Genomic DNA, 15,075 nt, shown 5'->3' on the forward strand with positions numbered 1-15,075 from the left:
ATTATAAGAATATTTATTAAAATTTATATAACTTAATTTTATTTATTAAAATTAAAAATTTTAATAAATTCAAAAAAAAAGTGGTATGCAATTACAAAACTATTGCAAGTATAATCACAATAACGAGTGCTACTAAAAGAACTCCAACAATTAAAATACTCACTTTATCTGATGCTCTTAATCTAACTTTTTCAACTTTTTGTGTAGTCTTTTGAATATGTGCATCAACATTATTTACTTTACTTGAAATCTATTTCTTATTTAATTTTTATTTCTTTTATTTATTTAAATCTCAAAAACAAACTTCATCAAGAAGTGGTTCTTGTTCATTAATTTCTTGGTCAATGTTTTGTGCTATTTTCTTTTGAATTCCAACAGATGCTGCAATCATATCAATTTGTTCATCTTGTTCTACTTTTTTAATCTTCTTTCTTTTATTTTATTATTATTTTTACAAACTTGCTTGTAGATTTCTTAGTTCATCAGATTTCTCACTGTAATTAATTGGTTGGCTTGGTTCTGTATTATTAAAACTATTGTTTGAATAATTTGTTTGTCCAAAATCAGGATCCATTTTTAATGCTCTTTTCTAGTTTCTTCTTCTTTTTTAAGATATTTTCATTTTTTCATTTTTTTTTTTTAATTCCAGTTGACAAACTTATTCGACATCTTTTCTTATTTTTTATTATTGTTATTTATTCCTTTTTTTTTTCTTGTGTTTTTTATAATCATTATTTAATTACTTATTCTTTCTACTATTCTTATTGTATTATTATTATTATTCTTCATTGAGTCTGTCATTTGTTTCATTGGAAATTATTTTTATAAGATTGTGTTGGTTGTTTTTGATTATTTAATTGAAAATTGTAATGCACCACTTCTTGCTGTAATCATTTTGTCAATCTTCTTCAATCAAATATGAAATGAAGTTCAAATTATTTGTGTTGTATTTCTTATAACAAACGGTCAGTGGTTGTAATGAGATATGAAAGATTTAAATGAAGAGAAATTTAAATAAAAAGAAGAAGAGAAATAAAGGAGAAAAATAAAAAAAGAAAAGAACTAAAAAGAAATAAAATGCACAGAATCATTCAAGAAATCATCAATGTTATGATGGTTATTTTCTATATTATGGGGATACTTATTCACATAAATTGTTTATATCAAACAAAAGAATATGGAGGATGGTTATACTTTGTCGAAGGAGAATTTCGAATAAGATATAATATACCAATCACAATATGTTTAATATCAACAATAATTGAGTTTACTGTGATGAAAAAAGACGAATTTCAAAAATATAATAAAACAGTAATAATTGGAATATTAATAATATTTAATGTGATTGGAATGATCATAGGATATTACTTTTATTGTTACAAAACAATTACAGTGACATTCACAGGACAATCATTATTCATATCAACTACATTTATAGTTATAGGGTTTGTTTATTAGTGATTTAAAGAAATAAAAAATACACAGAATCCTAATAAAATAGAAATTTAATGAAAGCATTAAAAGAAGGAGAGAAAGATGAAATATTTTAGTTAATCATCTTTATAACTTCTTGTCTTTTTTAAAAATAAGAAACAACAAAAGTTGTTAAATAATTAGCTGACTTTTTGTTGTATGTACTAATCCAGAATTGTTGTTTTTTCTTTACTTATTTGTTCTCCTCATAAGGCTTCAATGAAAGATGAATGTTCAGTTCTAATTGCTTTATGAATTGTTATTTCTCTGACTTTATAATAGAGTAAAATTTTTTGTTTTAAGAGAAAAAGATTCATTATAGGAAGCAATGTAAAAAATTACTACAACCAAAGAAGGAGAAATCCATATCACCAAGAAATCTAAAGGACCAAAATGAGTGAGAAGATGTATATTTGTAATGAAATAAATGTAATAATTGTTAACATCAAATCATTAAAATAATGACCATCGTAATTACATTAGTTAAGGTATTAATTATTTTACTCACCAGTTCACTCAGTTTCAATACAAGTAATAGACAATATCATGATAGAATTAAAAGATGTGGAATATCAAAAAAAGAAAAGAAAAATAGGCTATAACATAAATAATGAAAAGGTTAAAAGAAGAGGTTATAATACTTACAAAAAAATATAAATAAAAGAAGTATAGAATGTGCGTTGTTGATAATCTATAGAATCTTGGATATTTATGAAAGAAACAAACAGACTCTTTGATCAATTATTATATTTCATTCATTAATAATAAAAATATATTTAACAAAAAATAACCAAGAACAAAAACAAATAATATTATCACTTTTTGTTTTGTTTTCATACAACAATTTATTATGACAATTAAATAAAATAGCTAAACAAGGTCAAACATAATTTAAAATAAATAAAAACATAATATGAGATTAGAGTTAAAGTATATGAAAAATAAATAAAAACCATTTAATCTTTCACTTATTTTTTTGTTTCAATAACATAAAAATATTAACAAACTAATTGATTTAACTTTTTACTGTGGTATAATTAAATTTAATAATTAATTATTATATCCAATTGATTATGATTAATTTTTTCTGTATGTCTTTATTTTATGAAAAGTTTATTTACATTTTATATTATATTATAGGATTAATTGAATAGTTATTGTATTAACATTAATTGTTTCTTATTTATTATCAATTTTATTATTTGTTAATTAATCTCTTTGTTTTTCTCAATAACATTTTAGTTTCTTCAAAAATAGAAAGAAAGATAAATTAAGCTTAAATTGTATTATTCATTTAAGCTTATTTAACCATTTTGTGAGACTATATAAATATTTACTTTTCAATTGTATAACACTGTCAAGTGAAATGAAAATATGAAAGAACAATATTTTATATTAATAATGTTATTTAAAATTAATAAAAATGAAAAGAACAAAAGAATAAATGATAAAATAATAAATAAAATGATAAGTTAATACTTGTTTAATTATTTATGAATTTTATTTTAATCTTTATTCATTAATTTAAATTAAAATGGAAGGGTTAATGATAAATGATCAATTAATCAAAGAAGTAGTAGAAACACTTCCAAATATTCAACAATCAATTGGTGATACTGCTAAACAGTATCAATATTATTTAGGAAGTATTAAAAATGAAATATTTGAGAAACAAGATAATGAAACATATGAACAAGCAATTAAAAGAGGAGAAGGAATATTTGACAGAATGGATGAAGTATTTAGAAGAAGAAGAGCAGTAATAGAAAAAAGTCAAGAAACAATTAGTCAAATAGAAACAGTTAAGAATAAATTAGAAGAGATAATACAAGAATGTGGTAATGATTCAGAAATACTAAGTAAAACACAAAATGAACTAATCAATAAAATTATTCACATGGAAGAAATGGATATGGAAGATAAAATTAATAAATTAGAAGAACAAATTAACAAAATTAAAACAAGATTTAATAAGAAGAAAGAAGAATGGGAAACTTATTGCAGTGATTATTTAGAGAGAAAGAGACAAGAAGAAGATGAGAGATTACGAAAAATGAAAGGAATGAGTACAATGGAAGAAATGAAGCAACTAGAAGAATGGACAGAAAGAAGAATAGGAAATATACTATTTGATTCAGATATTGATGATTGGAATAGGGATATATCAGTATTTGAAGAAAAAATAATGAATAAAGAACATATAATAATTATTATTGAAGATAAAAACGGAAATAAATTTGGAGGATATGTTAATGTGAAAATTGATGGAGTTAGTAAAGATATAAATGATCCCAAATCATTTTTATTTTCATTAAAATCAAAAGGAAGAATAAAAGAAATGATGAAATTTGATATTAACGAACCAGAATATGCATTTAAATTGTGGAACCAATCAAGCAAATGTCTATTTGAATTTGGAAATAATGGAGATGATATTTGTGTTTATAAAGAAAATGATAAAACAATATCATATTGTAATCAATCTTCATATGAATATAAAGGAATATCAAATGCACTTTGTGGAAAAGAATATCCAGAATGTTTCACACCACAACGAATCATTGTAATTGAAATGAAATGATTTTTATTCATTATTATTTATTTGAAATATAAAAACTAAAAAAAATATAAAATAAAATCATGAATATGAATTTCATTTATCAATAAATGAAATAATGAATATAAAAATGTTCATATTTCATTCTTGTTTTATTTCATTTCAAATATTCATAGTCATTGTGCTATTTGAGATAATAAATAATAAGAATAAACTCTTTTTGTCTTGTGACTGACAAATGTCATTTATTTTTATTACCATTAGCTCTTTAATCATAAATATTTCATTATCTTTTCTATTAATCAATTTAAATAATCTAATAATATCAATGAATTTATAAGAAAATATTCCTTTAATAATATACTTTATTACTTTCATACTAAATTATAACTTCTTCTTGACAAATTAATTTTGATTATAGTATTTCATTATATTCAACAAATTTTATTAGTAACTGAATTTGTTATGAAATTGGCCTTATTTTATTTATATTGTTCTATACAATTAAAACTTATTATTTATTTAGTTTACTTGTTTTAGATCTATGTTATGAATAATCGTTATTAAAAGATTATCCAAATAAGATTGTTTCAAGAACACAAAAAGAAACTGAGAAAACTCTCTTAGAAAAAAAGAATTTTCTGAATGATTTTTATAGTTAAAAAAGAGTCAAATGAATTTCTCATTGTTAAAAATAACAATGTAATTAATTTTTATTTAATAAGAAAGAATATAAATCATTTAATTATTAATTAATTAATTTAAAAAGTAAATAAAATTAATAAAAAATTAATAAAATTACTTTTTCTTGCTTCTGGTAGATTGTTTATCAACAAATTCAACAATCTTTTCATCTAAAACTAATCCTTTTCTTTTTCTTGTATTATCTATAGCGATTTTAGCGATATTCTTAATATCAGCTTTTTCACCATACTCTTCTAATTCTTCTTCTGTTGTTGGGACCCAGAACGGATCAATTGCAATGGTCACAAACCGATCAAATTGAGTTTGTGTAAATGCAGCACCAGAAGTTTGACCTAACATATCATCTGTAAATCCAAAAGATTCAGCAACAGGTAGTTGTGCTTTAATAATATTCATTAGTTGAGTTTCATCATATCCTTCTTCAAGGGTTTTTGCTCTTCTTTTATCTAATACTTGAAAAACTTTACCAATACATTCAGTTGGACATCTAATATCACATAAATACATTGGCTCTTTAATCCTTTGTCTTCCTAATTGGAATGCAGCTAAACAAGCATCTTTAAATGCAGTAATAACTTGTCCTTGAATATTACCACTTCTTGTTTCTTCATCAATAAGAATTTCATCAATAATAAATATTAGTCCTTCCATTGGTTCATCGCATAGAGGTCCAGCAGAAGTAGCTAATTGAAATCCACTAATAACAGCATTAGTAATTAACGAAGTATAATTTTTGATATCTTTATCTTGAGGCCAAAGTGGGAGATCTTCATCAGTAAGATTAATAAGAATATTTGGCCCACATCTTTTTGGTCCAAAACAAATTAATTTATTTTTCCATTCATTGTTTTCTCCTTCTAAAATAGTTTTAATTTTTTGATTTAAATGTTCATCTGTTTGATGATTTCTACTTGACATTCTTAACATTGTTGAAATATCATTAATCTTCTCAATTGTTTCTTCTTTCATCGCAACACAATGGACTTTAAATGAAACACTTTCATCTGCTGTAGTTTCTTCAGCAAAGCCAGATTGCCCAAGAATAGTTTCTCTATAAGAAACAATAGGATCAGTATAAGTAAATGGTACACGTGCAAATAATTCTTTTAGATCTTTCATACATCTTTCAAGATGTAATTCTCCAGTTGTTAATAATAAATTTTCTCCTGAGTCTTGAATAGTAGTTATAACAGATGGATCTGATAATGCAAGTAGATTTAATCCATCAATTAATGCTTTCATATCTTCACTATGTACTGGTTCAATAGCTACTCTCAATACTGGTTTGGCTCCACTTGATACTAAAGGAGCTAATGGACTACATTGAAGTGTCGAACTTAATGTTGCAGCATTAAACATATTAATTCCAGTAACTTGGATCCCAAGAATATTACCTGCTGGTACTTCTTCCATGTCTTGTGTAGTTTGACCCATTAATAAATAAATTTGATTTGCTTTAAATGAATGGATTTTATCAACTGCATTAGATATAGTTGGATCATATTTTGATGGTAAAATAAAAAGTTCTTGTCCCCGATGAACTGTTCCACCTAAAACTCTACACAAGGCAATCATTTGTTCACCAAATGGGAAAATTTTTGCTGCATAAAGTACACATTCTGGAGATGAAGCGTCACAATGAAGAACAGTATCTTTTAATAATGAAGTATGAGTTGAATAAATTTTATTAATTCTTTTTGGTTGTGCTTCCAATGGAGATGGAAGATGAAGAACTGCACAACGTAATATTGTTTTTGCAATTGGAACAAAATTGTTCATCATTGAAAACAAAAAAGATTTTTCTTCATGAATAGCAAATTCTCTTGCACCAATATTCATCCCTAATGCAGTTGATATTTTAATAATTCTTTGTTTAGCTGCTTCTTTTGTTTTATTATCGAAATATTGATGAACAGTATTGTAAATATCCCAAATTGGTTTTAATGCTAATTGACTAAATACTTTCGTTGTACCATCAATTTGTGTTTTAAATGTTTTACCTGTTTTCATGTTAATAAAGTGTTCTCCCCACAAAATATTCCTTAATGACTCTTCTTTCATTCCAAATTTTTTTGCATAAACTTCTGATATTGCAACCAAATCAAATCCCCATCCATCAATAGCACTTGCAAAAACAACATTTCCTTTAATAGGATCAAAATAATCATCTCCAAATACAGGACCATTATCATCTGTTACAACTGCTGTTGCATTATTTACTGAATTCACTAGTTGTTCTAAATGATCTGTAGCTTCTTCGATACTAAAATTTTTTTCAAATACTAATCGATCAATTTTATTAATTATTAATATCATTTGAAGTCCTTCTGATGCAGCTTGTCTTAACACTGTTTGAGTTTGAACACAAACTCCTTCAATACAATCAACTACAAGTAATGCACCATCAGTTAATCTCACTGCACTACTAACTTCTCCACTAAAATCAACATGACCAGGTGAATCAACTAAATTAAGTAAATGGTGTTGGTCTCCTAATTGAGTATATAAACTAATTGAAGATGTTTTCATAGTAATTTGTCTTACTTGTTCATCATCTCTATAATCAAGATATCTTACTTTCCCTGATAATTTTTTACTAATAATTCCATTACTTGCAATAAGTGCATCACATATAGATGTTTTTCCGTGATCAACATGTGCCAGTACACAAATATTTCTAACATTAGCAGCGTTTTGTTGTAATTTAAGAATAACTTTTGATGGTAATATGGTCATGTTTTAATAGAATAGTTATTTATAAGATTCCTTCTATTTCTATTCATCGTTTTTGAGGGTTGAAGTTTGTCTCATTATTTTTAGTAAAAGAACAAAAAAAGAATGATAAAATTATTTGAGGAAAAAGGATTGTGATAAATTGTTAATTTTTCTTGATTTTATTTTTTATATTTGAACTAGATTCTATATGTATTTGATTATGAATCAAATACTCATATTTAAAGTTATTGTATTAATTAAAGGAATGTATCGAATTTGATTTGATTATAAACACTTAAATTAATGTAATTTTTAAGAACAAAAATGGTTTATGAATGATTGAAGAACTTAATTGGATATTAGAAATAATAAGAATTAACACAGTATATAATAATTAAAAGATAAAACCATTCAAAAAGAAACAAACAGAAAAGAAGAAATAAAGAATGTATCATATTAATTGATAAATAAAACAATGAGATAAGCTTGTAGATAATAATCATAGAAAAGAAGTAACAAAAAGATATAATCTAAATATTTTATAAGTATCAAAGAGTATTTAAATTTAATTTTTTATTTAAATAATATAAAAAGAATAAATAATAATAACATAGTTGTAACACTTATCATTTATTTTTCCTTTATTATTTTTAAATACTTCAATTATTCATTAATTCTAAATAATAATAAACAACTTAAATAAAATAATAAAATTATTTGTTATAATTTGTTCTATTATTTTAGATATATATATTATATATAAATAGTGAGTGTTCGTTCTAAACTAATTCACAATCTTTTTTATTGATAATTTAGAAAGAATAAAGAAAACTCGTATTAATAAAATAAAGTGAATACTTTTAAATTGGTGTGTATGAGTTAATAATTCAAGTAAATATTACCAAATAATTTTTATGCAAAGGTTAAATAAAATAGATAATAATATTAATGAATTGATAACTTATCATAGAATATGAAATGTTTTAGGGATAAATATTTTGAAATTTAACAATAAAAACAATAAAAGATAATACGAAATGGTGAAAGAGAATTAGTTAAATAAAAAATAACACAACCAAAAGAAGGGATAATCAAGAAGAATAAAATTAAATTATTATTTTGAAAATACAAAGAAGAGAAAATTCCAAAAGAAAAATGATAAAAAAGAAGAAAAATAAGAATTAAAAAAAAAAGGATAACTTATAATTTAATAAATGATAAGAAGTGCAACACCATTAATTCAACAAAAGAAAAGTAAAAATTTACTTCCTAATGTTAAAACAATGAATATAAAATGTAAAGATATATGTGAACATTGGGGAATTATTTGGTTAAATTTTGAAAAATTAATAAGAAGTCATAATGAGAATTTATTAAAAAAAGTTCCATGGCATTATAACAATTTACAATTCAAAATGAAACACCAATCGATACATATATCGTCAATTAATATAAAAATATTTCCTGATTATTTTGATAAACAATTATATATAAGATATGATAATCCTAATTTACTTAAATTACATTCACAACAATTAATTGAAAAATATTGTATGAATCAATATTTAAAATCAATTCCAATGAAAAGTTGTTTAAAAAATGAGTTTGAAAGAAAAACAAAAGTACCAGGATATTATATTTATAATTATGGTATTGTTGGTATTAATGAATCAAAATTTGAGGATATTGTTTATACAGCTCATATTCCTTGTATGATCTCTTTAATAGATCAACAATTTCCTATTATTTCAGTAACATTTACTATGTTAATTCCTTCTAATATTCACATATCAAATAATACATTTTTATGGGACATCTTTCTTGATAATTTAAATCTCCTTTTTTTTGAATTCCAATTAAAACATTTAGAAGAACATGGAAAAAATATTGAAAGTTATAAATTATTAAATGATTCATTAACTTCATTAATTAATCATTTTGATGAATATCTTCTTAGTGTTACTTCTAAACAAATTAAAAAAAAATTAATATTTCCAAATAATTTTCCATCAGAAGAATTTATACAAAAAATAATTACGAGTCATTTAACTTCATATTATACATTAATTGTTTCTGACAATTATCATGAATCACAATTTGTTTATGATTTATGTTATCCATTAGATATACCTGATATATATAATCAACCATTATCTTCTCCTATTAATCCTAGAATATTATTTCAACCAAATCCTTTCTTTAGAACAATGTGTTTAACTAATTTCTCAGAAAATTTATATTTCTCTTTACCATTTCCTTTTTGTGTTATTGATCCATTAAAACAAACTATTGCTAGAAGTTCTACTCAAAGTATTATTAAATATTTTATTCAACGCTTAAATTATTTCTTATCTAAAGCATCTCAACGTCTTGGAATTATGAAATTTATTGCAACTATTCCAATTACTGAAATTCTTGTTACAGTCCCTTCAACTCCATTAATTGTTCCATTATCAAAAATTATATTATCAATTAGAACTGATAAAGAAGCTGATTATCTTCATATTTTAATGTTTAAAATGTGTGATATCCTTGCAATGAAAGCACATATTATATTTACAATACTTAAATCAAAAGATATATATAATGATGGTCAACTTACTCTTCAAACTATTAACGAAATAAAAAAACAATCAGGATGTGATACTGAAGCATTAAAAATAATATTAGGAATTTTAAAATTTTCAGAGCCTTATGTTATTGGTGTAGCAATGGAATTAGTAGAAAAACTAATTTGAAATTAATGTATTTTTTATTTTAAATAATAAATTTATTTGATATATTCTTTTATTTTTTTTATTCTTTTTAATTTATATTTATGACGTTTAGATATTAAATGAATATCCCATTCTTTTTCTCCATTTAATACAATACCACATATTTCACAATAATACTTTTTCCATTGAGTTAATTTTGTTTTTTCTTCTTCTTTAATTTCTTTTTCTTTATTTAGTATATTTAATGAATTGTAATTAGAATTTAATTGTTCATTAATTTGTTGAAAAATTAAATCTAATTGGAGAATATCGTTCTCATGATGAATAAAATGAATAATAGAAGATTTTCTTGTTTTTATTATTTTATTATTTATCCATCGAATTTGTTTCTTAATATATTGTTTTGTATGAATTTTAACATTTTCAATTGCAATTTCTATTGGTATTCCTTTTACTTTACATTCAATAAATTCTTGAAACCCAATCGCCATACAAATTCCCCATTTCCATTCTAATTGTTTTAACTCTTTTTCATGTTCTTCAATAAATTTCATATTTTGTTCTATCATTCCTTGTTGAACCATTGCATCTACTCTTTTATCTGCTCTTTGGTAAAGTAATTTAATATCAGCATCAACCCAAATAATTATAGGATTATATTTCATTTCAATATGTTCCTTAAGAAAAACACTACTAATTGGTTGATTATATTGAATATAATATATTAATGCATTTTTAATTCTAGTAATATCATTTGGATGTAATCTTTCTGCCATTATTGGATCAATTTCTTTTAATTTGTTATACCACTCATCTTCTTTCCATGGAAGGGTTTTTGACTCATTAATTTTAATCAAATCTTCAGATTGGTGTCTGAAAAGCAATGCGTCAATATAATATGAAGTTCCTCCACAAATTATTGGTACTTTATTCTTTAAACAAATTGTTTCAATTGTTTTGTCAGCATCATTTACCCATTGTTGAACAGTATAATTTACTTCAGAAGAAACAAAATCAATAAGGTGGTAATGAAATTCTTTTTTTTCTTCTTCACTTGGTTTATTAGTTGCAATAGGAATTCCTTTATAACATTGCATTACATCTGCATTAATTATTTCTCCATTTAATTTTTTACAAATTTGATGAGCAACAGTTGATTTTCCACTTGCTGTAGCACCAATGACAACAATGATTTGTTTTTTATTATTTCTGATAATAGGTTCATTCATTTAATAGTGTAAGATTAAATCATTATTCTTTTTTCTTTTTTTTTTAATTTTTTATTAAACCATTATTTATTAATTCTTAAATTATTATTATTTTAATTTCTTTTTCCATAATAATTATAGAAATAATTTTTATTTATTTTTATATTAATACTTTATTTCTTTATTGGAAGTTACAAGGTTTGGAGTAGGAGTTTGATAGTCTCATTTCAACTATCAGTAATTCCTGGGAAATTCCTCGAACCATTAGATAGAAAGTATCAATCCTAAGTGGATGAGGAGTGTGTTTGATTGTCCGGACGTTGAACTCTATAGTGAGTCCTATGTTCAATTAAATCATTCCTTCGTTGTAGGTACAGTAATCCAAACAAAAATAACTTAATGAGGGTCACTCTGTGACTTCCACTTTTTTTAAACTTCTTAAACATTATTTTAATATAAAGCTCTATTATAACAAAATTTTGTTTTTTTTATCTCAGGGTTTTGGTGTGTCCAATATGGGGCGAGTTTGGGTCTGTTTCTTTGATAAGTCAAAAATGTCAGTATCAAAACTCCAAAGCAACTTTATAAATTAGTCAAAACTGTCAATTTTCTTAAAAATAAATTAAAAAATGTATTAAAAAACATTCTATCTTTATTCACTTGAAAATCACTTGAAAAGTAGCGAATCAAATTCAATAACAAAAATTAAAAATAGAAATAGTAACTCTTTTGAATCAGAAATAAATTTTTAATAATGAATATTTTCTCATTTACTGATGTTCCAGATTATAATCTCTGCTTTGTGTTACTTCAATGATGAGTTATGATGAAAAGTTAGAAGTTAATGGTGTTTGGCCATCAAAATCAGCATTAAAAGCAGCAGTAATTGCTAGTGGAGTAGCTAATCCTAATGATAGACGATATTGGAAAGTAATAAGAAGTTCAAAAGAATACCTTTCATTAACATGTTGTTTTGCTATTCAATGTAATTGTCCAGCTATTTTACGTGCTTCAAGAAGTTCAAAGTTACCTGGTAGACCTTGGGTTGTTAGAGAAGTTTGTTTAAAACATGGAAATGGTTGTAAAGGAAAAACTCCAAAAAAATTTTTTGGGACAGATTTTATTAAATCAGTGTTACCACCAGAGTTACTTTTAGGAACATCGACTGAGGTTGCTAAATATTTAGAAGAAAAGAGTGGACTTTCTGTTGCTCGAAGAACTATTTCAAGACTTCAAAAAGGAAGTAAACCAAAAATAGAAAGAGTAAGTCAAGTTGTAATGGAATTTCTTAGAAAAAATCCAGGTTCTAGTGCTTCTATTCAAGGTCAGATGGTTAGAATTGTTTTTGGAGTAATTAAAAATGCATTACCATATCTTCAACATTCATTAATATCATCTGACATTTGTTTAAATAATGGATATCATATGGTAATTATTAGTGGTATGGATGGAGAAAGACAACCATTACCATTATGTTTTGCACTTGCTTTACAAAATATTGATGTATGGGAATTTGTTTATGAAGGTTTACATGATATTCTTGGAGATAGACAAGATTCAATAACAAAAACTATTTCTAATATTCATTTATCTAATGAATCTATTTATAAATTTGAATTAAATGACTCTGACACAACTATGACAAAAACACTTTGTAATATTATTAATACAATTAGTTCTTTATTTGAATCAAGAAAACGTCAAATACAATTTACAAATAGTAAATTTGTAAATTGGTTAAATAAAGATATTGAATGGAAAATAGAAGGTGCTTCTCAAATAGAATGTTATGGTGAATTTCCTATTTATTATACTAAAACTTCTGTTCCAATTTGTATTGATTTAAATAAGAAAACATGTAGTTGTGGTGAATTTCAAAGAACAGGAACTCCATGCATTCATGCTGTATCTGTTATTCATTACTTACTTCATGAAGATTATGAACAATTTGTTGATCCTTGTTATTTTGCATCTTCATTAAAAAAAACTTATTTATTATCTCTCCTTCCAATTTCTTTCTCTACTATAAAACAAAATGAAGAAAGAAAAAGAGTTTGTGAAGAGAGTTCTGAAGATTTATTAATGAAAAGAAAAATACAATCACCAATTACTTTTTCAAATGAACTAAATTTTAACTAAATCCCTATAATAAATACTTCAACAAATATTAAATATTTTATATCTATTTCTTTATTAGAAATAAAAAAATAATAAATTAAAGAAGAGAAAGGTTTTAACATTCATTTAAAATGACATAGAGAAACGTTGAATCATATTTGAATATTTCATTAGTGTTGTAGACCCTTTTCTTAAATTTATTGCTAACGAAGAAAGTTTTTGAAGAATACAGTTGAGACTAACTTCAATAGCATCTAATTTGTTTAAATTGTTTATCAAAATATCTTTTAATGTTAAGTCATTAGTTTTAACAATAGGTGTTTTAGATTTTTGAGGATAAATGATTTCATCTCCAATAAAGGATATGTAATTATCCAACATCTCAATTTTTGTTTTATATTTTTCATATTCTTCATTTGATTTAATTGAACTAATATTTTCTTTCATTATTGTTAATTTAGGTTGAATATTATTTTTAATAAATTCACTAATTTCTTCAATTTTATTTTCTTGTCTTTCTGGTTGATTAAATGTTTTAGAACAATGTTCAAGTGTTAATCTAAGATCATTTTCACTTTGTGATATACATGCTAATAATTTACCTCTCTTACTTCCTTCTTCTAAATTTCTTGGAGATGGAAGTACTTCTATTCCATCAACTTTTGGGGTAAAAGCTCTTCTTGAAGGAGAGAACGAAGTGTTTAACTGAACTAAATCTGGGGTTTTAGACATTTTACTTCTTGAAGAACGTTCAGAGAGTTTAGGTGATTTCTTAAATTGAGGTTTCCAAAACAAAGATTTATTATATCCCTCTAAATATTCATCTACAAGAATACTAATTAGTGCATTTTGACATTGAATAAGAATTGGTTGCATTTCTTGAACAGAATCACATTTCTTTAACAATCTATATGCGACATGGTGTTTTGCTTTCAATTCAATAAAAGCCATTTCAGAACGAGAAAGAATTTGTGAAATTGTCATTTTATCTTCTGGAGTTGTTTGAATATATTCAATGAATGATAATGTATTTTTAACATTTTCATTATTACTCTCTATGTATTTAATAAAATTATTTTGAATTGATCTTACTTTTGTAATTGCTTCTTTAGTTAATGTTTTTGATTTTTCAATCATATTTTTTTGAGCCAATTGACAAAACTCTTGTAATCTTTTAACATCAGCTGAATTTGTTGCAAATCGTTGAATTTCTTTATCACTAATAATTCCCATTAGTGTTGGTGCAGTATATCCACATGTTACAAATTCATCAGTAAACTCAACTAAGTTATAAGGAATAAGATATTTTGCTACATCAACATATATTTCGTCATTCATTGAAATCTTTAGTGCCATTTCTATATCTTTAGAAAGTAATTGTTTATCATCAAGAGCTGTAAGACGATGAGTTAAATCTTTAAAATATGGTGATTGTTTAAATAAATCAAAGAAATCTTTACGTTCCATTAATTCAAAAATATCATTTTTTGCTTCATTAAACAAATTTTCATATTTTGCTTCTGTATAACTATTTGTTATACTTTTTTTTATTGTTTGATTTAATTGTAATTCTTTACTACTT

The 15,075-nt window shown here is 24.1% G+C and overlaps 8 protein-coding genes across 8 annotated transcripts in view, besides 23 other annotated features; 3 read left to right on the forward strand and 5 right to left on the reverse strand.

Annotated features, from left to right (window-relative positions):
• Positions 1–80: a sequence feature (AT_rich).
• An 11-nt stretch (positions 81–91) lies between these two features.
• Positions 92–574, reverse strand: EDI_021930 (syntaxin, putative; the record flags this gene model as incomplete). The annotated part of the gene is made up of 3 exons (XM_001735094.1): positions 92–250; positions 305–411; positions 460–574. The coding sequence occupies 3 exons, from the start codon at positions 572–574 to the stop codon at positions 92–94; spliced, it is 381 nt and encodes a 126-aa protein (XP_001735146.1).
• Positions 258–291: a sequence feature (AT_rich).
• Positions 433–454: a sequence feature (AT_rich).
• A 39-nt stretch (positions 575–613) lies between the features above and the next one.
• Positions 614–786: a microsatellite.
• Positions 680–786: a microsatellite.
• Positions 787–996: 210 nt separating this feature from the next.
• Positions 997–1,087: a microsatellite.
• Positions 1,013–1,078: a microsatellite.
• EDI_021940 (uncharacterized protein) lies at positions 1,078–1,550 on the forward strand (the record flags this gene model as incomplete). The annotated part of the gene is made up of 2 exons (XM_001735095.1): positions 1,078–1,445; positions 1,502–1,550. 2 exons carry the CDS (start codon positions 1,078–1,080, stop codon positions 1,548–1,550), a joined length of 417 nt encoding a protein of 138 aa, XP_001735147.1.
• A 237-nt stretch (positions 1,551–1,787) lies between these two features.
• Positions 1,788–1,998: a repeat region.
• A 214-nt stretch (positions 1,999–2,212) lies between these two features.
• Positions 2,213–2,263: a sequence feature (AT_rich).
• A 96-nt stretch (positions 2,264–2,359) lies between these two features.
• Positions 2,360–2,388: a sequence feature (AT_rich).
• A 117-nt stretch (positions 2,389–2,505) lies between these two features.
• Positions 2,506–2,687: a sequence feature (AT_rich).
• A 188-nt stretch (positions 2,688–2,875) lies between these two features.
• Positions 2,876–4,240: a repeat region.
• A 478-nt stretch (positions 4,241–4,718) lies between these two features.
• Positions 4,719–4,754: a sequence feature (AT_rich).
• Positions 4,755–4,762: 8 nt separating this feature from the next.
• Positions 4,763–4,827: a microsatellite.
• Position 4,828: 1 nt separating this feature from the next.
• On the reverse strand, positions 4,829–7,471 carry EDI_021960 (elongation factor, putative; the record flags this gene model as incomplete). The annotated part of the gene is made up of 1 exon (XM_001735096.1): positions 4,829–7,471. The coding sequence occupies one exon, from the start codon at positions 7,469–7,471 to the stop codon at positions 4,829–4,831; it is 2,643 nt and encodes an 880-aa protein (XP_001735148.1).
• Positions 7,028–7,048: a sequence feature (AT_rich).
• Positions 7,472–8,006: 535 nt separating the features above from the next.
• Positions 8,007–8,216: a sequence feature (AT_rich).
• A 240-nt stretch (positions 8,217–8,456) lies between these two features.
• Positions 8,457–8,643: a microsatellite.
• Positions 8,644–8,664: 21 nt separating this feature from the next.
• On the forward strand, positions 8,665–10,188 carry EDI_021970 (uncharacterized protein; the record flags this gene model as incomplete). Its single annotated transcript, XM_001735097.1, has 1 exon — positions 8,665–10,188. The coding sequence occupies one exon, from the start codon at positions 8,665–8,667 to the stop codon at positions 10,186–10,188; it is 1,524 nt and encodes a 507-aa protein (XP_001735149.1).
• Positions 9,422–9,444: a sequence feature (AT_rich).
• Positions 10,189–10,200: 12 nt separating the features above from the next.
• Positions 10,201–10,270: a microsatellite.
• EDI_021980 (tRNA isopentenyltransferase, putative) lies at positions 10,221–11,396 on the reverse strand (the record flags this gene model as incomplete). The annotated part of the gene is made up of 1 exon (XM_001735098.1): positions 10,221–11,396. The coding sequence occupies one exon, from the start codon at positions 11,394–11,396 to the stop codon at positions 10,221–10,223; it is 1,176 nt and encodes a 391-aa protein (XP_001735150.1).
• Positions 10,520–10,541: a sequence feature (AT_rich).
• Positions 11,397–11,418: 22 nt separating the features above from the next.
• Positions 11,419–11,556: a microsatellite.
• A 430-nt stretch (positions 11,557–11,986) lies between these two features.
• Positions 11,987–12,017: a sequence feature (AT_rich).
• Positions 12,018–12,191: 174 nt separating this feature from the next.
• On the forward strand, positions 12,192–13,514 carry EDI_021990 (uncharacterized protein; the record flags this gene model as incomplete). The annotated part of the gene is made up of 1 exon (XM_001735099.1): positions 12,192–13,514. One exon carries the CDS (start codon positions 12,192–12,194, stop codon positions 13,512–13,514), a length of 1,323 nt encoding a protein of 440 aa, XP_001735151.1.
• A 23-nt stretch (positions 13,515–13,537) lies between these two features.
• Positions 13,538–13,595: a sequence feature (AT_rich).
• Positions 13,596–13,619: 24 nt separating this feature from the next.
• Positions 13,620–14,960, reverse strand: EDI_022000 (uncharacterized protein; the record flags this gene model as incomplete). The annotated part of the gene is made up of 1 exon (XM_001735100.1): positions 13,620–14,960. The coding sequence occupies one exon, from the start codon at positions 14,958–14,960 to the stop codon at positions 13,620–13,622; it is 1,341 nt and encodes a 446-aa protein (XP_001735152.1).
• Positions 14,961–15,052: 92 nt separating this feature from the next.
• EDI_022010 (uncharacterized protein) overlaps positions 15,053–15,075 on the reverse strand; it is a gene marked incomplete at both ends in the record, with an annotated part of 802 nt that continues 779 nt past the window's right edge. Inside the window, one exon of the mRNA XM_001733228.1 lies at positions 15,053–15,075. This exon is cut by the window's right edge and continues 274 nt beyond it. Coding sequence (XP_001733280.1) covers positions 15,053–15,075 — 23 coding nt within the window.

Source organism: Entamoeba dispar, genomic scaffold (genome assembly GCF_000209125.1).
Source record: "Entamoeba dispar SAW760 scf_1105229458881 genomic scaffold, whole genome shotgun sequence".
In the NCBI taxonomy this organism is placed as follows: Eukaryota; Evosea; order Mastigamoebida; family Endamoebidae; genus Entamoeba; species Entamoeba dispar.